We start from the raw sequence: 26,580 nt of genomic DNA, 5'->3' as shown, positions 1-26,580 counted from the left end.
ATAAAATAAATTGCAATTATTTATTATACTTATTTGGCTATTGATATTTTATTTCTTGCTAATAAATTAAAAAAAAAATATCATAAGATGCGAACCGAATTATATTACATAACAAAAATGCCCAGATTATTTAAAAAGTGAATTAGTTTAAATCAGATAATTTAAAAAGGTTTTTAAATATTTTGATATATTTTATTAAAATTAGAATATATATTAAAGGAATAGAGAATGTCCGGTCTTTTTTTTCTTGGGACTTATCCTGAATGATGAACCTTCTTTTAGACTGATTTTTTGGGGTGAACGGGAAGCAAAACCGAATATATCCAAGCGCAAACTTTAGGCGGACACCTTTTAATTCAAATTTTAGGATTCGACTCATCTTAACGCAAATTTTTAAACATTTTATTATACCAAATAGTTGAAATGAATATAATAAGCAGCTATATTATTAATAAATATAGTATATAATTAATTAAAATATCTTTGCTAGAAATATCTTAGACTCTAATGGAAATGATTTATTATATTATAAATATTATATAATATAGAAATAAGATTATTCTCTTTTATATCCGTTAAAAAACTTCTAAAATATAAAGGAAATACAATAAAATTCACTAATGAATAGCTGATTATAAAAAGCTTTGGGCCATATTTAATTTACTAATTTACCATATTCATTTATTATAAAGTATATAACTCTATAATTATAATATAATTTGCCTATTTAATATAAAATTCAGTCTTTTTTGTCCTCGATTCGGGCGTTACCATATCGACCTCTATACCTTTGCCCTCTCCTGGTCTATTTTTGGCCATAACTGAAAATATTCATATATTGCAAAAAATAAAATTACCTGCCAATAAGTTTACATTATATTGAGTAAGTTATTGTATATTTAATAACATTGCATTGAAGGTGTAATCAATTTTTTTGGTCAACAGAGCTTTTAGGGACAGGCGATATGATTTCAAAAATATGGTAAAATTCTGCAACAAAAAAATAGCGGCCCTTAAATCTAACCAAAATCAAATTTACCTTACTGTTGACCCTGATAATGTCAACAACGCTAACGAAAATCTGAAAGATCTAGAAAACAAAAAAATCCTATACGACTCTCTTCAGCTTGCTCACAAATGTATTTTGAATTCGTTTTATGGATACGTAATGAGAAAAGGGGCTAGATGGTTTAGTATGGAGATGGCAGGGATAGTTTGTCTCATCGGTTCTCTCATAATCAAAGAAGCCAGAAGCGTTGTCGAAAAAATAGGTATTGTTATCTTTTAAATAAGTGCAATAAAAACTAGGCCTAATTTAAAAATACTAAGTTTAACCGGATGAATCTAATTTTTTAAATAAAGGAAGACCACTGGAGTTAGACACAGATGGAATATGGTGTGCTTTGCCATCTTCATTTCCCGAAAATTTTACATTCACAACTTTAAACGCCAAGAAGCCCAAAATTATTGTGTCTTTTGTTGGCGCTTTGTTGAATTTAATGGTTCAAGTTAAGTAACATTTTGCTCTATAATATTAATTACATTGTTTTTGTGGTTATGTAAATGCTTATTTTTTAAAATTAAATTATATATCAGTGCTTCAATATTGGAGTGATCTAATCGAAAAATCCAAATGTTTGAATTATCAGATAATAATCAAATTTATATGGTAATCTAATTATTGTGCTAATTATTTCTTTTCTGTGTCAACTATACATTTGTAATATTAGCTAACCACTGCGGAATGGATGAAGGGGGGGGGGGGGGTTGGAGGTAAAACCCCTAGCAGCAGCGTTTTTTAGCAGGCTTGAGTTGATATAGATATTCATTCCATATTTAAAAAATTTGTATTTTTCGTTAGATTCTATTATTTAATTAAACATCCTATCATCATTTTTGGTCTTGGATTCATCCATGGTGATTCATCCATGGTGATTCATCCATGGTGATTCATCCATGGTGATTATCAACTAAGTTTTTTCTTTCGAATTTGTGCTTGTGTTGCGAAACATGATGGTTAGATTATTGTAAGGTTTAGTAGTTCACCGATGTTAACTAGAGTCGTTTTAGTCTGCCATGTTTGGAACTGGCCATGAGTCGGAATAAAAATACCGAAAATCAATCATTTTATATGAGTTACGATTATAACAACGATAAGGATAGAGGACAGGATATAATTCTTATTCTAGGGCCTAATTGGAATGCTTATAAGCGTTACCATATTATTTTAAATAAATATTTGAAACACTTGATAACTCAAACACTCTAATTAATTAAACCTTAGCCTTACTTGAAGAAGCAATCCAATCCATAACCAATGTGCATAAAAAAACGTTCTACCTATCACACTCGGTACCGTATTTTCCTTCCTATTCGCAAAAATTATATTTTCAAAGATTAATAACTCAGCAGCAACCCTTTAATCAACTCATGATAGGAATAAATGGAAGTTGCCAACCACACATGGTGACCCATCTCCAAATCATCGTCAAAATTGACTTCTCTAACATTTCCTATTCTATTCTCCGCTTTAGTTTTCCACCAATAACCCTTTCTTTAATACTATCTTTCTTATTTCAATTTAAAAACATTTCTAAACATCTCATCAAGTTTTTTCTTTCGTAAAAACGTTTGCTATATTCCTAAAATTACCCTTTTCGAACCACTTTAATCTAATAATTTTTCGACTAATTCATTTAAAATCTCTATCAAGATTCACGCCGAAAAGAACCTTAATCTCCATTTTAACCATAAATCAGTCCATACAGGAAATTCCGTTTTTCAAACATTCTTCATCGTGTTATTGGAAGCAACACGCCTGAGATTTACCTCCCTCCCCCAAATATTTTAAACTTCCCTACCCCCTTCAAATATATATTGAGGCAAATGTCCTCCCTCTGTTCAGTTGAAACTCGAGGTTTGCAAAAAGACGGATTTTTCTTCGAGGGCTCTTTCGCTTACCTAAAATTGAGCCAAAATGATGATTTTAGGTGTTTTTATGAACCAAAGATCAAATTGCGAATTTCTGGAAATCATACCCTCAGAAAACTCCCACTTAATCTTCTCCTTATATTAGCTAAGATTTTAAATTAGTCTACAGGTTAGTTTCGAAATTGTTAATGCCTTACCTTTGCAAACATTTTGAAATCAGCATTGACATCAAAGGCAATTTTAAAATTGTCGAGGTCGATTCCCACGGATCACCAATTGCAATTGCTTTATTTTGCGAGTACTTAAAAGGGCGGGCATCTCTTCTAGACTCGAACAAACCGGCATCTTTATAACCAATGGGGAACTTCCAGACGAAATGTTTTCAATTCCTTTTGGAATTTGCCAACTTCTAGTTTGGCCACCTGCACTGATCTGTCCCTTCCAATCATAACGTTCATACCCTCGCGCAAACATAATTTCGGAAAATCACAAAATAAACTTTTATTTATCCTTCACACTCATTCATACCTATTGCTTGCTCTACTCTAAACTTTTTTAGTAGCTAGGCTTAGAAACGGATTCATGAAAAGATGGATCAAACTTGAGAATCTATTTTTAAAGCAAAGTCTTGCTATTTTAATAATACAAAAATACTTTTTAGCAAGTAACTCACTAAATGATTATAAATAATATATAATAGATCTCTCCCAGTATTCAAGTAAATTTTCTTGCTCTTTAATTTTTTATAAAATGCCCAGAACTTATGAAAATAATATAACATATATATTATATATTTGATTCTTACAGATTTTAATCTAACTTTTTTTTATTAGGAAAAATTTACTAACCGTCAGTATCAAGTGTTAGTTGACGATAAAAACTTTGTATATCAAAAAAGAGATGAAAATTCGATATTTTTTGAGGTCGATGGGCCTTACCATGCCATGATTCTGCCATCATCTAAGGAAGAAGGGAAAAAACTGAAAAAAAGGTAAATCACTAATTTTAATAATTATTCAAAACTTGCTTTTTAAATGATTGGTTTATGATTTTTCTATTTTAATATAAATTACTCAAAAATGAAATAACAAAATGTTATTAAAATCATCTAGATCTCTCTATTTGGTAGTGTAACTATTCAAGCTAGCATTTAGAAGTGTTCTTAGCCCTAAAATTTATTCTTCCTTATTGATATAATTTGACAGAAGAAACTATTGAAAATATTTTACTGAATACTGTTCAATATTTGTTTTAGACAATAGTGATAAAATTTAAAAAATTTTCTTTTTTTTAACAATTCTAATACTCTTGTATGCGAAAAGATCTGAGCCGGATTTAGATTCATCCCAACCAATAATAGAATTTTTTACTAACCGAACCTGAACCATCAACCGTTATGTTTATCTGAAATAAACCGATGTTCTTTACGGTTTTTATCGATTTTCTTTTATACAGATATAAATTGGTAATAGTGACATTTGCTAAAATTTTTTATAAAAATAGGGGAAACTTATTGCATGCAAGAACTGTACTTTAGAATTAGATTAAATTGGCCGTCATATTAAAAAAATAAATAAATGTCGTTTTGAGAAAGGGAATCCATCGGTTTGGAATCTCAATTTTATGTCAATTAGTAAAGGCAATTTTTAAATTTGAAAAATCTTATTTCGCGGAAATTTATTCCAATATATCTAGACTACCTACTCTATAATTTTCAGACAATTTTGCCATAAACCTTTATTTTTTTAAAAATTTATTTGAAAAATAAATCTATATAAAAAAGGATATAAATTAAAAATATTTAAACAGCTCTAAGCAAAATTGTATGAAATTCTCAGTGTGTGTACACTATACATGATTTTTCAGATTTAAAAATGGCTCTCAGAAAATGATTTAAGTTGGAGAAATTTCAATTCCTAATGAATTCCATATCTCGATGAATTCCATATCTCAATGCTAATTATTCACTTTAATTGGATATTGACGTTATTTAATATTCAGTAGTTTTATAGTAAGTCTTTAATTAAATTACAATCGATAAGCCTAAAATCAGGTCATTTTTCATATATTGGTCCTTGATATCTTGAAAATATAAGAGTTAGGATGCTAAATTTTATACTAATTTGATTTCTCAATGGATCTGGGGAATTGTGATTGAGTACACATAAAATAAGCCTAATATATTGTCAAAATTTATTTTTAAAAAATAAAGGTATGCCGTATTCAATATGGATAAAAGTTTAGCTGAGATGAAAGGGTTTGAGGTCAAAAGAAGAGGTGAACTACCCTTCTTAAAAATATTTCAAAATTCCGTTTTCGAAGCAGCACTTAAAGGCAACACCCTAGAGGAAATATATCGATCGCTGGCCAACGTAGCAGATTATTGGCTCGATTTTTTATATAGCAAAGTATATATTACTTTTATTTTTAATAAATGTCATATAAATATTATGATTTTTTTTTAAACTAGGGAGCTGATATGTCGGATGAAGAAATATTTGACCTGATAGCCGAAAACAAAAACATGTCTAAAAAATTGGACGAGTATGGAGCTAAGAAATCAACTTCCATTAGCACTGCTAAGAGATTGGCAGAGGTTTTGACAATTAATTCTTATAAAATGAATTATTTGCTTCTCTTAATTTTCAAAAATGTTTGTATACATTATTTTATATAAAAATCGCATCGCTAATGGAATGAGGCAAAAGAGTGTTCGTGTGCCTTAATTTAATTTGAGAAAATTTATTAGTTGTTTGAATGATAATGATTGATCCTAGTTTTAATAGATTGTTATGGACGGATGTTTATATACTTTATTAAATTATAAACGCCCTCTCCCCCCCATCAACAAAATATATTAGTTCTTAGGTGACCAAATGATAAAAGATAAAGGTCTAAATTGTTGTTACATCATAGCCAAAAAACCGGATAGCTCCCCTTTGAGCGAAAGAGCCATTCCTTACGTTATATTCCAAGCCGACGAAAAAATTAAGAGGCATTACCTTAAGAAATGGCTCAAAGTTTCTCAACTCGTTCAAAATGAAAATGGGGGAATCGATATAAAGGATATCGTGGATTGGGACTATTACATAGAGAGGATATCAAGCGCCATACAAAAAATCATTACCATTCCCGCCGCTATGCAATATGTTTAATAATATTTCTGTTTTTTTAAAACCTGATTCTTCATAACTTCATAATTAGCGATACACGGTTGAAAATAATAAATAATTGTAGGTAAGAAAGATAGAATGACAAAAAAAATATTATTTGAAATTAATTTATTAAATTCTTATTGAAGTTTTACTTATAAATAAAAACTGGTAAGGTTAGTGATTGATATGAATTTTTATTGTTAAATTATCAAGATATTTCACCCAATTCAAATCCCCCCGCCCCTCCGCTTAAGTTTTGAATTTATATGAAATAATAGCAACTCTTTATTATTTTTTTCTATAATTAATTTAAACATTATAATTTCTATTTTAAAATCAAAAATTAGATCAAAAATCCTGTTCCAAGAGTACCCCATCCAGAGTGGCTACACAAAAAATTGGTTAGCTTCAACGATGTATTTAAACAGAAGAAGATTAGCGACATGTTTTCTCCCCAAAACAGTTCTAATAGTCAAAACCCAGAATTATTTTTGCCTTTAAATCGTAAACGGGCAAATGTGTCGGGTGAGATAGAAATAGTAGATATTGAGGACATTGGGAGTCTAACTAAACGTCAAGTCATTAATAATATTAATGATTATAATAAAAATAACGACGCCCATTTAGACATAACCGATAGTAATAATAACAATCCAGATTTCGACACACATTTAGATACAACTAATATTAATAATATTAATCCTAAAGAAATTGCAATAGATAAATCTAAGAAAAAGATTAAACCTTCTAAACCGCTCTATAAACGTGATAAATTTTGGAAGGGGATTATAGGCGTTTCGCCTGTTTTAAATTATAATCAAGTAGAATATTTAAATTTATTATTATTTAATGTTTGATAAATTTTAAACTTTAAATAAATGGTATATTAAGTTGTTATACACGCCCCGCCCCATAAATTGATCATTCGTTTTTATAGAGTTGGACACTGTTGTAGGTCACCATTATAAGCTTTTTCTTGATAAGATCTTTTAAAAGGGGAAAATCAATTTATAGAATTGTAGGATCCTCATTTTTTTAACCTATGCTTCATTGCTCAATGAGAAAGAAAGTAGAAACGAACGAATGAAAGACTTTCATTAAGGAAAACGGTCTTTCTTCTTTGTATGGGAAGCAAATAAAATAATAGATTATAAAAATTTACTTTTGAAATTTTGATATATTTTAATAAAATCTTTTAATCCTTCTTTTTTTTAAAAAAAAGGGTAATTTCACATCCTGGCTAAATTACCATAAATCCAAATGGCGAATTCAATTAGAATTCCGTAAGCGGGAGCACAATCCTACAAATTCTCCTCACCATTTATCTAATAAACTTTCTAAACAAAATCCGTTCCATAATCTAACTCAGAAAAACAATAATAGAATTTACAATTACCCTTGGCATGTAATACAGGTAATATTTATTTTATATAGTAATATGGTCGATAATTTTAATATTTAGAATTACATATTATATTTTCAGAAATATCCTTGAGATATACACGTCCTGTGCAAATAAATATTTTTTTTAAAACCCTTTTCATCCCCGACAATTTTTCTATGAATAAAAAATTTTTTTTCTAACAGTTACTTAAGATTGACACAAATAACTCTTTAATACTTTCTAATTCAATGTATGTTATACAAAATTATGCATCCATATGGAATTACTGGTGCAATAATATAATCAAAACTGATATTTTTTAAAAATGAAAGGATAAATAACAGTTTCTGTTATTATTTTAGACAGAATGAAACAATGGTGCATGGGATCTTTTAGTAATCTTTGATTATACTCATAACAGCCTGTAGCCAGTGCTTCTAACACATATCTGAAATAGGCGGAATATTACCTGTCTTCCTACCTTTTTTTTAAAAATTTCTGACCACGGTCTACCCATCTTCCTAATATTTTATTTACCGTCTAACATCAAGTACCAGCATATATTTATTATTATTTGTTTTATGTGCCATTAGTTGACTACACACGAGTCTTATAATAAAAATAGATGTACGTATAATAATATCGAATCACTTTATGCTCACGCTATAGAGTTCGACTATTATATAAATCGACCCCCTCTCACCCTCCCCCTCCCCCTCCCTACCTTTCATAACTGCCTTATAATTGATTACGATTACCACATTTCAAATTTGGCAAATGCTTTTCCACTGACCATTATTTTGCACATTATTCCCATAAATGATCACTATATATCATTTCATATAGGTGATAATATATATATAAAGAAGATAATTTATAATCATTATCTTCTTTCCATTTTTAATTTTTTGTCACTCACAAAATGACATTTTATCAATATGTTTTAAAGTGTTTGCTAATTGATAAGATGAAAAAAAATAAAAATTGTAGATGTAGGTTTTATGATTTTGATATGGAGTTAAGATTTACAAATCTAATTACAATATCTTCATTAAGGTTAAACGAAGTCTTCGTTATATGTTGGTTAAACTCCTCAGATAAATTTTAAAATCAAGATTCACATAAAGCAAAATTTTGACTCCCCATTTGTTGGATTTGAAAAATGGAACATATATATTATCTAATTAGATATAGCGCCTTGAAGGAAACCATTATTTATTTTTCACCTGCCGATCTATCTATGAAATAATTTATAAACATAATATAATTGATCATCAGAGTATAATAGACGTTTATAATGAATATATATCATTTATATAAAAATAATTTTGTAGGTTATGGAAATGCCTAATGAACCAGGAATATTTAAAGTATGGGCTATAATAGACAAAGATTTAACATGCCTAAAACTAGTAGTGCCTCGCATATTTTACGTTAATCAATACATCCCAAAATCGAATGAATGCACGAATAAAAATAATTATAATAATCAAAACGCCAATTTTTGGGAAAAGGTCTCTCGGATATTGCCCAAAAATCAAACTTCCCATTTTGTGTACAAATATCGAATACCCGAAAATATATATCAAGTTATTTAAAATACTTTGTTATATTATAGTCCTACGTCTGACCTATTTTTTCTGCTTCGACCAGATCCTGATCCAATCCGAATATTTTTTTACAATGATCCTTTTCAAAATTTTGGTTGATAAGAAGCACGTTATTAAAGCCAAAATATTCTAAGGATAATGATTTAAATTAAATATATATGTTATTAAAAATCATATTCATAAAAAATATTAGGAAAACAAAATAATTTAAAATTTTCCTGAATCGTCCGAAATAACTTTAAGACCGAGGTCCGAGTTCAAGATAATTTTTCCCAGTTCCGCCCGACCAAACATTTGGATCGGTTCGTGCAGAGCTATACTCACATATTTTTATAGGATATTTTAATTTTTTAAACACTAAAGCTGCAGCCTTACTTTTCCTTATTTTTGCAACTTATTTCTGTATTCACCATTCTATTCAAAAAATCAAACAGGTCACCTTTTTAGTTAATTTTAATTGCGTCATAGTTCGTCTGTTTTTTTTTTCTTAATTTTTGTAACTAAATCTTAATAAAATACTCGATTTTAAAAATTGAGATATAAATTAGAGATCTCGGGCATGAGCGAGCTTTCTATAACATTTTAAACATTGGGTAGTTGGCAGGCGGGTGAATAAATATTTTTAAAACTATAAGCAGGTGAATTTTAAATATTTTATCGGTGAAATGAGCAAAACATACTCTATTTATTTAAAATCATTTTTTTATCATAATATTGCATATTTTATAAGTTATATTATAAATACATTGTAATAAATAAAGAGCCAAACCAATTATTAAAATATTTTTTTAAAATGGACGGGGTTTAAATAAAGTTTTTAAATAAATGGGCGGGTAATCGATAAGGTAAATTTATTAAAAAACCATGAGTGGTCGGGCTGGTTAAAAATATTTTTAACGAGTGGGCAAACTTCTTGACTAAAACCCTTCACTTTGCAGACCTCTAATATAAATATCATTTTTTTAAAGAATAGCAAACGATCTATTTGGAATTAAGTTGAATTGAGACAAGCTAAAATAATATTTGAACCCGCATTTTATATTGGATAGGGTTAATATAATATTCAACAGTTGTTTTATTTTAATAAATTTCGTAAAATTTCGTAAAATTTAGTATTATATTTATATTTTTTTTAATTTAGTTCAAAATAATTTAAGATTAGGCTATAATAATATTTATCAGCTACTTTTATATTTAGATCAAGTTTCTTTAATAGGAAAACCCTATAGGTAGCCAAAAAAAAAATATTGCCTGGCCGCATTTTTTTATATCTAAATTGAAAATATATAAATGAGAATTATTAAAATACCCAATGAATGATTATTGTTAATAATTATATTTGTTATGCTGCTTTTTAACTGTTATTTTAATTTTTTTAAAATTCTGAATAGGATAAACTATATAGAATGATGAACAGAATCCTTTAAAAATAAAACATCTAGGCCGCAACCTATATTAGTTTTAACATTTTTATTTAGGAATTTTCGCAAAATCTAGAAAAAGACCTCTCATCTCCTCACATTGAAGGCGTGTACGAAACGCAAGTCCCATTGTTATTTAGGGTGTATGTGGAGTTGGGCTGTTTGTGGCAAATTAGTTTCAAGCACAGACTACAAAACAACTTAAAAAGTTTTTCATCAACTATAATTTTTTGCTTGAACTTATCAAATTATATTTGGATATTGTTTATAGTATGTTTATATTAATTTAAGCGAAATCCTTCACTGATATAATTATATTATTAAAATAACACTATTTTCTTCAGATATTACCGGAAATAGAAAAACACCTGCTAATATATACACTCATAACTTTCTCGGTTCATTCGAACTCGACCAACTTAAACGTTGCGAAGATCTGGACAAGCATCATAATCGTAATAACAATGAATCCTCAAAAAGCAATGGTTCCAAAAGAGCATATTTACCCCCCGGAAGTGTCACATACATCTATTTGTATCATCATAGTGTTGTGACAAATAAGAGAGGTATTTACTGACCACGGTAATAAATACGTTTACATACTATTTTATTACCAAATTTCAACCAAAAAAATTTGATATGGAATAATTAATCTATTTATATTTTTAACCAAATACTTGTATTTTTTTATCCTAAAAAAATACTAACAAGTAAAGATATATTTATAGTATTTTAATATATTTAACGCGTTCAACAAAAAAAAAGGTATTTGGGCATTATGTTTGCCTACCCTAAAGAAAACGTACGTTTATTTTTACGACACTAGCATTGATAACAAATCTAAAAACGTTTCCAAAATTTGGATTACGAATGCCCAAGCCGAATCGATTTATCAAAACGAAAGAGAGGTTAATTAAATCTGAATTATGAAAGTTAAAGCACTTTATTTCTTTTTCTTATATTGTTACACAATTTTTGGAATTTATCTGAGATAACTTAATTTTTTAAACTCTGTTATATTTTAAAAAATCACCAAAAATTGAGATAAAAAAAACAAATAATTTCAAATACCCTTTTCAATACTTCATCTTCCTTTATGCATGCCAGATCAAGCTTAACGCGATAAAAGAGTATTTTGATTCTCGCGATGATACTAACCTCAGTAATCAGAGTATAGATGGCGCAGGAAATAAAAAACAACCGACCACTAACATCGAGTACATGTTACCCTATCCAGACCACGTTTTTGAGATCAACAAAGTATACGGATCCGAGAAAACTCCTAAAATTATTTCTAAAAATACTGTCCAAAATACGATCATCAATCCCAACGACCCAAAATCCCTTATTTCTTCTCATAATTTTTCTTCTTTTATTCTCACGAAAGAGGCCATAAAGCGGTCTTTAAAACACCTCATCAAGCAACATAGTCAAGCTATTGACGAACTTAAGTCTGACAACAATAAGACAATACCTGAAAATACTATCTTAGCTTATCACACCATCCCATCTCTCCAGGAAGAAACGATAGATCTTTACAGTACTTCTTCAAACCATTCTGACAAGGATCAAGTCCAAACTTTCTTAAAAGAAATTAGTTTAAGTTATATGCCTTGCATCAGGATACTGCCATCCTTGATAGCTGGAGGAGACTTTGACAATGATAACATGATGGAAGGGGAAGACTGCAGGAACAACGATGATTATAAAAAGTCTAGCTCATCGCAAGATTGGCATAAAACTGCTTTAGTTAAGATGATTAGACATTACTTGGACTCATCTAGATTATTAGATGTAATTTTTATTACTTTTTTGTTTATTTTGAACAAAGCTTGGAAGTATTCCCAATTTTAAATTTATCAATCTAATAATAATAAAAAATTAAATAATAATATACCTGTATAGCTTAATTTATAAACTATCCTCACCTAATAAACTAAACCAACAAAAAAAAGGCTCTTTTAGAGGAATCAAGATATTTAGAGATACCCTTAGGTAATCTAAGCCAAGATTTACCTTTGTTAGGAGCTGATGTTAATTATTCCAGGCGCTTAACCAATAATGGATGTGTACTATGGGCCTCACTTAATGATAAACCCGATTTAGGTGGCAAAGAAAACGACGATAATTAGTTTAAAAATAAATAAATAAATTATATATGATATTGTTATAACTGTATTCTATTTGATGTGGCAAAACGTGTCCATTTTATATTAAGTTTGTCATAATTTCTTTATATTAATCTAGCCCACTAATGTTGGACAAACAATTTTAATTTTTCAATACTAGAGATTTCCTGTTTTAGGGCTTGGAAATTAAAAACATTTGTTTTTTTTAATTTGTAATAATTTTTTAATTTAATTTATTTCAAAAAATAACTTAAATGATTCTAAATCAATTACTGAAGCTCCTATCTATATTAACTAAAAAAAATTTAGCAATCTATGTGACGACTCCTTTGAAACTGATATTGATGACACAAATGGAGCTGATTACGTCATCAACAATCCCGGTTTTTATAATAGTATTTGTCTCGAAATACAAATATCCGGATTACCAACCAACTCGCTCCTATCCTATCATAGGATTTTGGAAAATGAAGGCGTGGCGCCTGCTCTTAGTTTTTCGACCTCCTATATCAATAATAATAAAAATAACATGACTATCACGCTGAGAAAGAATAATTTCAAGGATTCCGTTGAGCTCAAGAACTTAAAGAGTCAAAATCTATCCGCCATCATCGACGATTTCAATAAGGATTATTCTACCCTCGACAGACGCTTGAATAACTCACCGTGCAAGAATGATACATTTAATGATACCACTTTCGTTGAGGCAGCCGGATATTCGGGATTTGCGAATGAAAGAAATCTGGGTAGTAATACTTGGTGCCATGACGACATGACCAGCAACTCTGAATCATTTAGGTTTTTATTTTACCAAAAAGTCGAGTTAGGTTTCTATGATAATTTTAAGCGACCAATTTGTCACCTTCTAATCTTTGGTATGATCTTTTCTTTGTAGTGTGTTTGTTTCTTACATTCAAAACAAATATTTGTGCCTTATTCTTACTTGTTTTTGACAAAATCATGTTTAAAAAAATATATTTAAGATTATTACGGTGCGTTATACAATCTTGGGTAAAAGACGCAGCCCGAGACGACAATCTTTATGCCCGTAATCAATTGCTTCATTTTTATAGATGGCTGAGATCTCCTAAATCATTGCTTTATGACCCTTCCATCAAAAAAGCCCTGCAGCTCTTTATCAAAAAACTATTTTTATCGGTTTTAATTTTATTATTATTTTATATAAACAGTATATATTAGTAAAAAAATTTCCAAAGCCCCACCCGACCCGAATTCTTTAAAAATTATTAGGCTTGGCCCAGATAAACCCGGTTTCTCTTTAAAAAATTAGGCCCGAAGCCCGTTCGGGCCGGGTACGGGTCGGGCTTACTTTTGCAGATCTCTAGTATATGTACTGTTTTATATGTTTGATAGATATATTATAATCAATTTAATATTAAAGCTCACAAGGGAACTAAAAAAGTTGGGGGCCAGCATTGTCTACGCTAATTACAACAGAATGATAATATGCAGCAAAAGGCATAAATTAAGCAAAGCTTTCTCCTATATTGCCTATCTTTTGAAAGTCTTAAGGGACCATATATTATTCCATGGCCTGAATCTAAAAATCGAATGTGCTTGGGACGTTTTAATGTGGTTGGGGCCCAGCGATTATGGCGGAATTAAGGTAATTAGATTTTTTTCTCTTAATTTCTTTAAGCAAAAATATATTCCTTTTTAAAAAAAGAGAAAAATCAAACAATATTATTAAAACCAGGGTTGGACAAATTCTCAAAAAAATGTACTCGAATAAGTACATTTCGAAAAAAAATTTTTTTTTTAAAAGAAATACAAAAAATTTTCAAAAAAAGTATTTGAATGTAAATATTTTAAAGAATGCATTTTTAAAAATAAATATTTATACTAACAGAGCTATGATTTTCTCTCTCATATTTAACAAAAATTAATCCCCAGTTATAATGTATAATATAATATAAATTAGTAATCTGCATCGGACCTAATTTTTCAAGCCCGACTTACCCCAAATTTTTTAGAACCCGAAACTTTTTCTAAAAAGTTTTGCCATGAAATTAGGATTTTTGCACGCTGATAATTGTATTTATATTTAAAATACTTTTTTTAAACATATTTATATTTATATTCGAGTACCTTTTTTTGAAAATTTGCCCAATCCTGTCCGCAGTTTTCTGAAAATTACGTTACTTATAATGTTAAAAATATATAATTAATCTTTAAAAATGATAATCTATTTATGTTTAATGATTGATTATCTTGGTTTCACATCATTTCCATTTTGAGGATGTAAGAATTATTTTTTAATGCTCTATGCCAAGTTTTCTCTCAAATAAGATGAATTTAGTATGAATAATGATTGAAATTTAAAAGTAGATTTTCTTTCTTATTTTGAACATAAATACGTCTCAAAATCAAGCAACGAAACGATTGTTAAGCTCTATTTAAATTAAATTCTATACAAAGTAATTAATAATTTTGTAAAATTTTTATTTTTAAAAAACTGCTTGAATAATTTGTTATTTTCTTTTTAATTTTTTTGAATTTCAATTATTAAAAGTTAAAAAAACATTTTTTGTTTAAATTATCTAACAGACCAAAATGTCACCGGAGATTTTTACCGATTTTAAACGCGAAATATTTAGCGAATCTTTCATAAAACCCTTAATATTTGACAATGACGCAGGGAAGAATTCGCACGACGATCAAAAAGTGGTCATGAATTGGAATTTGGCGCGCTATTTAGTCACTAATCCTAATTGCCAATATTATTTTAACGTTAGTCACTTTAAAAAATATACAGAAAGAAATAATTATAACAAAATTTATTTTCACTAAAAAAAATTTATTCCCAATTTTTTTTGATTTATAAATTTATTTCTTTAGCAATTAATTATTTTTTTAAAAAGATATTAAATGATCAGATAGTTCTAAGCATTTTTGTTGCGAAAAAGATTAATAAAGTAAATATAAAAATTTTTAAAAAATTGAACTGTAATTTTAAAGGTATACTTGGTAAAAAAACTAAACTTGCATTTATCCCTTTTAAAGATCATAGTTGCTTTGTATATAATGTCCGTTTACGATTACATGCAACAAGAATCTACGCTGAATAAATTAGGGGCCTTTAAAACCGCGCCAAAAAGCATTCACCTACTAAACGATGGTTTAGATAATTTAGATACTTTGAACGATTTAGAATCGCAAGAAAACAATAATACGGAATCTAATAACCTACACGGAATCCATATCACTTCCCCCGGCCTTTTGACACATTGCCAAAATTTGATTAAAACCGAAATCACGGAAAAATTATTTAAGTATTAACATTTAAATATTTTATTTTGCCATAAACTGTCAATGTGATTAAATTTTATAAAATAATTGCATTAATTTCTTTAGTTTATTATATAACTTCCTAACCTATGATAAAATGGTTAGTTTTTGTTAACATATCCACTGTTAGTATTTTGTTTCTCATCATCATTTGTGTTTTTAAGGCCACTATACATTTTTTTTTACTAAGGGGTATTATATTAAAAAAATACTTTATCACCATAATAACAAAGTTATCGGAGGGAGACCATATTTCATTATTTAAGAACTGTATAGATGCTGAGAGGGCCAATAAAATTAATGGAGCCTATTTTTTAAAAAGTTTGCCTACACGGACTGACTTCTCCGTTTTATGGCGATTTCCAGGTTTCCCAGGTAGTCCAGTTTTCCCTCTGATTTTTCTTTTTGACAGTCCTGAGCATCAATATTTGTAAGATTCATGCTTCTCATATCCTACGCTATCACATTTGCCCACGTCATCTTGCGCCTTCTCTTCTTCTACTTCCATCAAGGTGCATCTCTTTACTCAGTCATCTTTTGTCATACGTTCCACATGCCCAAACCATCTAAGTCTATTTCGTCGCTACCACTCCAATCATTTCTATACCCAATCTTGCTCGCAATTCCTTGCTAGATTTTCTCTCACTCAGAGATACCCTCACATCCATTTAATTATCCTCATCTCTGTTCTTTCCAATTTGGCTTTGTTGCCCATGTTTCGTCGCCATTAACTAAGCAACTCCTCACACAGCTCACGTAAACTTTTCATTTTAACTTCGGAGAAATGTTTTTATTTGTTAGAATAGACGACATCTCTTTGAACTTCTCCCGTACTTGTCTGACCCTTGCAACATGACAGAATCTACACCACCATCTGCATTTAGCATATCACCCAAATAGCAAAACTTATCTACTTTTCCTAGGGTTAACCCAATTCCAATATCAAGACCACCATTTTCTATGCTATCATTATTATTAGGGGTGTACCGATACCACTTTTTGGAGGCCGATCCGATCCGATATTCCATATATTTAATTGATATCGGCCGATAACCGATCCGATATCATATCTAATTTTGTATTCTGTAAAGATACCGGTTTTAATTTTTAATATTCTTTTTATTAGTACAACATCTATAATTTTACTATACCATAACATATGTCATTTAAATGTATTATAATGATCAGTTATAGTTTATATTCAATTCAATTGCAATTATTTATATAATAAGTAATAACATTAATCTATTACATAATTAGTAATAAACAAATATATTGAAATTTGAAATTAATATATAAAATTAATTTATCGAAGATTTCTTTTTAGAAATACCAAAATTTCCAATTTATCAGAGATCGGTCTGCGGTGATGGGGACTGTTAATATCACTAGTATCACTAAAAACAGATTCTGAAGAGATTAATGAACACTTTTTTAAACAGAATGCGAAAAAAAATAAATATATTGCAGAATGTTTATTAACTAATTATTACTATTAAAATAATTAAGCATAAAAATATATTCCGATTTTATTTATAAAAATAAATGGATTTTTAGATATAACTTTTTTTAAATTTTGTTAAAAGCGCCATTTTATATCGGATCGGAAAATTTTATAATATTTGCCGATAACCGATATTTTAAAATGAGCGAAATATCGGCCCGATCCGATATAAAATATCGGTACATCCCTAATTATTATGTACCCCTTTTGTGCACGTTCTACAAATAAAGGTCATTCTTGCTAACATTAGACTTCCCATTTTCCCGCTATATCTATTATGAACCCATTTCTGGTACCTGGTGCATTGGATTGAAATTTTTATCAACTCTATTTCCACATACACCACAAGGCCACTTACCGGATTCCTCCATCTTTGAATTTTCTACACCAATCATCACCTTTTTCTTTGCTGCATTCATTTTCAGGTATTGACTAATTTTACCCTCAATTCTCCCTCACTGTTTTCCATTAATAGAAGGTCATCTGCATATCATCGCTCCTAGGGAAGTCCTTCAAGCATTTCTTTAGCCACCGCATCCATTACCTATTCGATGATTCTATATTACATAATAGCTTTAGACTTTGAAAATTTGAATTGAGACATTTGTACATAATTAAATTGAAAAAATTAATCATTTTTAAACGCGACGAATCAGAATATTACAAAAGGTTCAAAGATTATCTGAAAACTATGCTTCGATCAACAATGAATCCTCGTCTCCTACCCATAAAAATATCAAAAATGCATTCCTGAAAGAATTTACTAACAATAACGAACAACCTGCTTTGAGTTTGACCAAATCAATATGTCACGTAATATTATATATATTATATATAACATTTTACTTCAGGTTTTCTTATATGGATTTGGGAATAAGTATATTTTTTAAATATTTTAATGAATATTTATAAGCATATTTATGTTTTGAGGCCATTGTATTAGTAATAAAATAATGATCCTACATAATATGTGAGTTGAAAAAACATATAAGAACGAGAATGTAAAATATATTGTATTATTTTGTTAAATATAATATGAAATGTTAATAAATTAATTAGATGTTCTCACGCCTTCTTCAGTACTCTTCATTTATCTTTCCTACTGATTATATAATTTTTTTAAAACTTCATTTTATTTTAATATTTTAAAAATCATTATCATATACCGATTTTTTAATGACGAAAAAAGTTGAATGCTAATGTTAAGTTAGTCTTAATTCGCTAATAGTTATGTTTATACATTTTTTTACTATATGTGTTTTATCAATTTTAATTTCATACCCTCTTTTTATTGATTTATTTATCTTTTAAAAATTTATCAACTCCAATATACTTATAAATGGCTAAAGGTGCTTAGCCTGGACACCAATATTTCAACATATGTTGACAAGTTGAAAAGAAATTTGCTTAAGTTGTTACAAGTGGGTGAATTTTCGGATCAAGCTGAATATAGCGATGTTCGCCTGACTTTTATTCTAAGGGAGGTTTATATTATTTTTACACTCCTATTCCTTTAACATAATATTTTAGGTTATTTGCGACAATTGTTATTTCTGCAGAGATTTGGATATTTGCAGGGATATTAATATAGAAGAGGAAAATAAAGAGTAAAGCTCACTTTATATTAGTATTATTACCTTTATATATGAGAGATTTACTCCAATCAGTGGTATAACAAACAGGAATTTTTTTTACCGAGAAGAGAGGAAAGAGGGCTAGTGGAAATCTATTGGGGTCGCTGCATTGCTTACACCACTGACTCTAATAGGCTAAAATGCTTATTATATAACCTTGATTCACCATAATATTAAACATTTCTTCGGAAAATGAAATAGAAATGAAGGCATAATAATGCTATAAGATTTAGGAATTGGGGAAGAAGTAAGCGAATAAGATTAATAACCTAAAATAGAAATAATTTAATGTAAATTTAAATACCTTTTAACAAATCATCCTTTCATTTATCAATCAGGTAACAAATTTAAACATAAGTAAAATCATAAAATTAAAGCATTAAAAAAACTTAAAATAATTCTTTCTTTCTTTCTTTCTTTCTTAAAAAAATCTCTAAAATTATTTTGCATATCATATAATCAACATTCATTTACATAAAAAATCTCCTGATAGTCTTTGAATAACAATATTTCCATAATTACTTATATATAATTTTGAATATAACTTACAATAAAACAAATATCAATTATATTTAAAAAAAATATATTCAACAAATGCTTCTAAATTGAGCATTTTTTCTTAAATATGCGCATCTTTGTTTAAATTAGGCATTAATTATCAATCTATTCTATCAATGAGAAAAAAAAAATAAAAACACAAATATATATCAATTTTAAAATTTCTAATATGAACATTGGGTTAAAAATATAATGTTTAAAAATTATGCAACTAAAAAAAACGAGCAATTTGCAGTAAGATCTTTATTTTGAACAAAATGTACATTAATATGATTATTAAAAAAATTATAGGTTGAATTGGGAATGTATAAATTGTCCGAATTTTCTGAATAAAGACATGATTGAGGGCATGCTAATCAAAGTCACCAAAAATAAATTAATGAAGTATGTTTTACAGGATTTGGTTTGCCAAAAATGCCAGGAGGTAACTTAGATATATATTCTTTATAAACACTTGTTAAACTCTTTTTTTTAAAAAAAAAGATAAAAGAGGCTAATATAGTTATTAGATGCACATGCAACGGCTCATATAAATTTGTGCTCTCTTCTAAACGATTAGTGTCGGTTGTTAAAGCTTTTATTATAATATCTAAACATTTTAAAATGGACTCTCTTCAGGACATGTTATGTTGGATATCAAAATATTTGCCCACTCAAACTTCTGTACCATAATTAATGAATTGATTTGATTATATTATTAAATATTATACAGATTTATTTTTTAAAAGAAAAGTACGCACAATAAGAATTATATAATTTATAAAAATATATTCTATTTTATAATTATATTCTCATCGAATACTCATTCTCATTTGTAGCCTCTCGCACTTTTCTATTTCTCTGAATGCAAAAAAAAATGAATTATAATTTTGAGTATAAGATATAATACGAACCAAAGTATTGATCCGCCATCTCTCGAAATATGATTGAGCTAATGCATAACGACGCTTCTTTTTGTTTTGATATTTTTTCCATATAATTTCTATGGATAACATTCCGTAACCAACTAAAATCCCGGCAAAAATCAGTATGAAAACACCTTATTAATAAAATATAATTTTAAATGGTTTTTATGATATATTTTTCGTGGACTATTAATAAAATTCGAACTGCAATTTGGATCAATTTTACAGGAGATGCATTTAACATTACACCATGACATCTGCTTATGCTTAATCTAAAAAAAACATATTATTTTATTTATTGACCTGACCCTATCTCAATTTCTACCAAAGTTGGAGTTATATTAGAACCATATAAAATAACTGTATCAAGCAATCTTGTGATATTTACTTAACATATTTGAAACACCCAAAGTTGCCCTTTGATTTTCCTTCACTTTGCAATTACTTGACACGTTTTTCACGTTAATCCATTCTTTATCTATTTTTTCCATAATTCCAGCTTTTAAGTTTTTAAATTTATAAAATGAATTATTAATGGATTTAATAGGGTATAAAAATTTTACTTTCATGGAAATTGAGTATAGCTTTTGAAATCAATGGTAACCACAAATTCCCCCTTTTCATAGCTATACCATATCCGGACATGCCAAATATTTGAGGTGATATCACCAAGTTGCAATCTTTTGACACTTCATATTGTAGTCTCGATGATTCCCATATAAAAGCTTGCAGTTTGCTGATAAATTATATATTTTTTTTATCTAAATTGTTCCCGTTAAATTTTTTGATTATTGATATTTTATCCTGTCGATTTTTTTTGTCAACACAAAGAGGTTGTCAATATATAAAACATATTGATAAGCAATTTTGGATGTGAATTATCGACCTAAGGAGATCAATATTAAATGGCTCTCACCTATGAAAGTTTAACTAATTTATTTTTTTTTTAAATTTCTTTATTATAATCTATCAAATAAAATTATTTGAAAACTAACATTTCAAATATCAAATATAAAATAAAATTTGACATAATTTTAATAATATCTAAAAATGCGAATTAAATGATCAGAATTTTCAGGAAGAGGCTATTATTGGAAAAATTTGTAAAGTGCAAAAAGGTCATGAAAATTCTCGAGGAACTATAAATTATAACTTAAACCGACATCATAAATTCTAAATTATAAGATATCTAGGACCAGAAATCCAAACCTTAAAGGTGGGATAACTTAATAACTTATAAGTGGGTTTGCTATTATATGAGCATAAAAACAAATTAGATCAAATAAATTTTTAAAAATATTAAAGACAAAACGACATGAGTGTTGCTTATATCAATGCATAAGTCATATTATGTTAATCTCTTGTTTCTCACTCTTATTATTAATTAATTACTACACAAACTTTCTTATTACAGACTAATGCATAAAACTACTTAATTATAATAGGAAAACTTTAATTTCAAACAGGTAACTGATATATTATATATATACACAAGTATTTATTTACAAAATGGCATTCAAACTTTTAGTTACCTGGAATCTTTTTGTTAAATTGGCTTTTATTTTCATATTGGCCTAATTTATTAAAGATAAATTGAATATTTGCAAATCAATCATTTAATTTTAATTTAACATTAATATATTATTGGCTTAATTTTATATAGTTTCTTAATTGGGAAATTGATGTTTATAAAAAATATATAAATGAAGAAATCCTTTGCAAATTGATTATTTTTGGCTTACCTGACTTCATGTGCTTCATTATATTTTGGTTACGTCCCTTTATTTTATTCGTTTTTGTAACTTAATATTTTGATGATACCTATTATTGAGTAGCGCACATATATGCATTTGCTTTGTCACATAGATATAAGAGTAAATACTATCGCAGTTATACCCTTATCCGTTCAGAGGCATTGGAAGTATTTATTACTCTATCTATATCTGATTAGTTCCAATCGAAGTAATCTATTTCTTATCTTGTTTACCTGTCTTACTTAAGCCATCTTTTCCCTCCTATTGAATGTAACTAATCGCATGACTAGCCGGAGACTTCCCAACCCTACGTCCTCTCACCTTCCTAATAGTGATTAACAACGTTGACGTTTAACGACCTTGAAGTTAAGAGCCTTTGCTATACCGACTGATCTTACAAAATTAGGACATAATTATTTATATTAAAATATCTTTTGACTATTATACTAAATCTTTAATTTTTATTGGTAACTAAAAGTTTGCAAAATGAAATTATATAACCCTATTTTAATGTCTTTTATAGCTTGCTCGATTTTCGAATAACTCTTAGTACTCATTTTGCGATATACATTAGACAAATCACCCTGTCTCCTAAAATATAAATCTACGTCAGAACCTTGTATCGTAGCGAAAGAAAAATTTTCGTTTGGGTTCCTTAACTAGAAATAATCAAATAAAAACAAAATATATTTTTTACAAAATCAGCCATATTCTAAAAAAATCTGTCTGAAATCGGAATCTATAAAAAATGTTTTAACCTTGAAATTATTATCAAGCACATCTTTCTTTTAAGTCAGATATCCATGAAATGGAGACGAATATTTTAAAAATTATAATTTAAATATAGTCTTAAAAAAATGTTTTAAAAAATTATAATTTAAATATAGTATTAAAAAAATGTTTTTAGGTTTAATATTTTCAATTTATTATCAATAACATTCTTTAATTCTTATGAATAAAAATAGTCAAAAGCCCATATTGATAAGTTAGCATTATTTTAAGATGTAAACTGATTGAGTTATGTTTAAATTTAATAACTTTCAAAGAAAGTGAAATCACAATTTTGGTTAGTTTAACAATAAACAAATTCAAGTATAATAACCTAGCCCTTTATTGAGTTAAATTTTCTTAAATAATATATTGTATTTTAATTTAATTTCAAATCTTTTAATAAACAAAATTTAAAGCCCATTAAAAAGTTTTCAAAACTGCCATAGATGGTAAATTTTTATTAATCCCTTAAGAATTTAACTTTCAGATTTATAATATTAAGAATTATTATTTTTTAAATATAATATTATATACTCTCGGATCATTAATTTCGCTTATAATTTGTTCAGGACGATCCAAAACTAAAAAGGCCGCAAGATTTGCCGTGTAGGATGTAGCTATAATCATAGTAAACCCTGACCAAAACATACTCATTACCCTTCCGCTAAAACTCCTTGGTGTTCCTTTTTTAAAATTTATTTTAAAGATTATACAAATAATTTTTGCCTTATACCTTCTCCTATGCCAGTGTTAAGTAAGATTCCCCAAGCAAACCAAAGAGCTTTAGGTAGATGTAAGATTTCCTCAGTATGAGTCTCTTGATCGACTACTTCATGAAATATATTTGAAGATGATGGATAATGTTCACTTTTTTTTAAAGAAAATTTGGATTATAAATAAGTGTTCAAAAAATATTAGTTAAATATCAAGGGGACCAAGAACCCAAAAATTCAACTTTCAGTAAATTGATGAAAAACGGAAAATTTAACAGGAACAAAAAAATGTATTGTTCTATGTCCCTAAATAGATTTACCTATTATTCAATCTCTTTAAATAAAAATTCTGTTTTAATCGATTTAATTGTCTGGTCACTTTTGCTAAATGGTGACCTCCCAACGGGCTAAATCGATCTAAGATATAAACGAATAAACCAACGAAATTAACAGATATGAAGATTGTTATCCATAAATCCAAATGGAATGGTTGTAAAAATGAATGTAAATTAGATTTAGTTTCTTGCTAAAGTAAATAAATGTAAATATATTATTTATAAATTATAGTATAAACTATCATACTCTTTTTTGTAAGATTGATATTCCTTGGTACCTATATGGTTTAGAGAATGACAATAGTTTAGAGCGTTCTGTCGTTATTGTTAAAGGTGCTAATATCATATCCGCCTTCTCATACAGAATATCCTTTATTACCCCAATATATTTATTTTCATTTCCAACTATCTATATATAATATAATTAATCATGGATAATGATTAGATTAACTTTGAGATCCGTATCTCCTTTTAAATATACGTCGAATTGGAAATGCAATTGGGCAGCTAGTTTTTGGAATAAATCAATACAATAACCATAACAACAATTATGCGTCGCATTTTCTACCATAAAACAATATCTTATTACTATATTTTTCGACAAATTTATTCAAACCAATTCAGTCTTTTCTTTAAAAGTTCTCTTAAAACTCTAATTTTATATTTTACTCATGAAATATAGTCAATACAATACCAACGCCCTATCTCAAAATATGTATTAGTCTAATCAAAAAGTCTTCATACCGGCTTCATAAATTATTATGTTTAATTACAAACAATTAAGGCGGATTTTAATTATTGGCTATATAATAGAAAAGGTCAAAGAGTCTAAGACTAAAGAGGAGCTTCTATACAGGATTAGATATGTCCCTTTGTAAGTAAGCGTTTTATCCCAGATAGAGCGTTTTGGGATGCACACCGTTTTTAAGACCTAAAATTAGGTATTTTCTTAAAAATTTTGAAGTGCTTAACATTTTGTAAAAAAAATGGTAGTATAGATTTTTTTAAATCACTTCCCGCACTTTTTAAAAAGGGGCACTAGATTCAAAGAAATAAATATATAAAAAATGAAAATAATTTTAAAATAAATAATTATATTCTCGAATTCCTACCCATAAATTCCAGGGATTATTTTTCACGGAAGGCTACCTCTGTGTCATCTGTGAGCAGTTATTTTAAATTCTGGGATTTAATTACTAAAAAATGCAATCCACTTCACAATAAGATAGCCCTAGTTATTATGATTATAGACTCACGGACAAAAGCATCCTATCGCTAGATCTTAAAAATGAAATACAAATGGTATGATCAGCTTAATATAAATATTTTTTATGGCAATTGAAATTTTATGGAGAAAAATTATTAAGAAATAGTTAGAATGGAACAAATAGATATTTTATCTAGGTGCATGCCGTTTCAGATAAGGTAGTTACAGCTCCTGAAAAAAGGCAGGAATGGATGGAAATTTGATCCTCTTTCTTTATTATCTAACAAACAATAAGGCAATAGAGTCTAATATTTTATACAAGATAAATTTGTTTTTAAAAAAATATTTCAGAATTTAAACATATAAAATTAATGGCCCATTCGGGATTAATATCTTCGATTAAAACTTATTATTAAAATATTTTTCTAAAAACCCTTATTAAATTTCCATATTTTGTCTGATTTATGAATTTTATCTAAAAATATTTATTAATTCACTATGTACGATAGTTAAAAAAGAAAGGCTAAGTTGAATAATTTTTTTTAAAGTCAACTTACTTTGATCTCCCTCATTAGGACAATAGAGACCGTTATATTTTAAAAAGCAATCTTCTATTACTGGAATTTTTTTCACGAATACAAATGGCTTTTCTTCAAAAGTTACTATCTATAATTTATATAACATTTATGTATATCAAAGATAAAAACTTTTAAATAATGAGGTAACGTGTATCCTTGTGGAATACCATCAAACTTTCCAGCCCACGAGATTTTAGAAACGTTTAGCATTAATTTACCATCATTTTCGGGTTTGTCCTGTGAATGTATCATTTTTTCAACGAAATTATTTTATTAAATTGATATTCTAATTTTTTTAAAAAATCAGATTTATATTTTCATAAAGTGGTTAGAATATTTTATCACATTCCTTGGCTATAATTTATTTTAGAGGTTTAGGTTATATGAACGATTTTCTCTTTTGCGATAAAGTTTTAATGTTATTAATTGTATCACCAGATAACCGGATCATTCGATTACAAAATTAAAAAACCGCTATTTCAGGCCTTTTATTCTGTGGGTATTATTTAGGATTAAGTAGTCGTGTCTTTTACTCTACCAACGACCCTATGTAAAATGGAAAATTCTTCGGGCGGGGTATAATGACCAATATCAAATTTAGTAGATAATTTTTTATTTTTATTTAATGAATAATTAAAGCAAATTATGAATTTTTTAAAAAAATGGTCCTAACAATAAAGAC

The 26,580-nt window shown here is 28.1% G+C and overlaps 2 protein-coding genes across 2 annotated transcripts in view; one reads left to right on the top strand and one right to left on the bottom strand.

Moving 5' to 3' along the window:
* LOC135929102 (DNA polymerase epsilon catalytic subunit A-like) overlaps window positions 1-20,447 on the top strand; it is a 40,420-nt gene extending 19,973 nt beyond the window's left edge. Inside the window, exons 17-40 of the mRNA XM_065465610.1 lie at window positions 946-1,271; window positions 1,363-1,508; window positions 3,765-3,922; window positions 5,144-5,339; window positions 5,402-5,527; window positions 5,793-6,080; window positions 6,434-6,907; window positions 7,309-7,500; window positions 8,805-9,059; window positions 10,559-10,709; window positions 10,846-11,067; window positions 11,267-11,409; window positions 11,609-12,295; window positions 12,457-12,632; window positions 12,940-13,428; window positions 13,614-13,788; window positions 14,033-14,257; window positions 15,199-15,381; window positions 15,655-15,923; window positions 18,100-18,256; window positions 18,793-18,927; window positions 18,974-19,050; window positions 19,927-20,059; window positions 20,119-20,447. Of these exons, the coding sequence (XP_065321682.1) occupies window positions 946-1,271; window positions 1,363-1,508; window positions 3,765-3,922; window positions 5,144-5,339; window positions 5,402-5,527; window positions 5,793-6,080; window positions 6,434-6,907; window positions 7,309-7,500; window positions 8,805-9,059; window positions 10,559-10,709; window positions 10,846-11,067; window positions 11,267-11,409; window positions 11,609-12,295; window positions 12,457-12,632; window positions 12,940-13,428; window positions 13,614-13,788; window positions 14,033-14,257; window positions 15,199-15,381; window positions 15,655-15,923; window positions 18,100-18,256; window positions 18,793-18,927; window positions 18,974-19,050; window positions 19,927-20,059; window positions 20,119-20,307 (5,572 nt within the window). The 3' untranslated portion in view covers window positions 20,308-20,447. The remainder of the gene's footprint in view (window positions 1-945; window positions 1,272-1,362; window positions 1,509-3,764; window positions 3,923-5,143; window positions 5,340-5,401; window positions 5,528-5,792; window positions 6,081-6,433; window positions 6,908-7,308; window positions 7,501-8,804; window positions 9,060-10,558; window positions 10,710-10,845; window positions 11,068-11,266; window positions 11,410-11,608; window positions 12,296-12,456; window positions 12,633-12,939; window positions 13,429-13,613; window positions 13,789-14,032; window positions 14,258-15,198; window positions 15,382-15,654; window positions 15,924-18,099; window positions 18,257-18,792; window positions 18,928-18,973; window positions 19,051-19,926; window positions 20,060-20,118) is intronic.
* On the bottom strand, window positions 20,290-23,921 carry LOC135928641 (glutamate [NMDA] receptor subunit 1-like). The gene is made up of 7 exons (XM_065465096.1): window positions 23,799-23,921; window positions 23,600-23,748; window positions 22,796-22,953; window positions 21,104-21,276; window positions 20,929-21,039; window positions 20,529-20,674; window positions 20,290-20,475 (listed from the first exon to the last, which is right to left on the bottom strand). The coding sequence occupies exons 2-7, from the start codon at window positions 23,717-23,719 to the stop codon at window positions 20,419-20,421; spliced, it is 765 nt and encodes a 254-aa protein (XP_065321168.1). The 5' UTR covers window positions 23,720-23,748; window positions 23,799-23,921; the 3' UTR covers window positions 20,290-20,418.
* Window positions 23,922-26,580: the final 2,659 nt, after the last annotated feature.

This window comes from Gordionus sp. m RMFG-2023, chromosome 4, assembly GCF_954871325.1.
Source record: "Gordionus sp. m RMFG-2023 chromosome 4, tfGorSpeb1-WG-v2, whole genome shotgun sequence".
Taxonomy (NCBI): domain Eukaryota; kingdom Metazoa; phylum Nematomorpha; class Gordioida; order Chordodea; family Parachordodidae; genus Gordionus; species Gordionus sp. m RMFG-2023.
This window is presented reverse-complemented; position numbering and strand designations above follow the sequence as displayed.

Bases quoted from the DNA above. Each gene is read 5' to 3' on its own strand.
- LOC135928641 (XM_065465096.1), bottom strand. From the start codon at position 23,719: ATGAGTATGTTTTGGTCAGGGTTTACTATGATTATAGCTACATCCTAC. The intron at 21,040-21,103 runs GTAAAATTTTTA...AAAACTTAAAAG, and splicing joins TATACTCAATTTCCATGAAA to CTGGAATTATGGAAAAAATA. The intron at 20,675-20,928 runs GTAAATATCACA...TTTATTAATAAG, and splicing joins GGGTGTTTCAAATATGTTAA to GTGTTTTCATACTGATTTTT.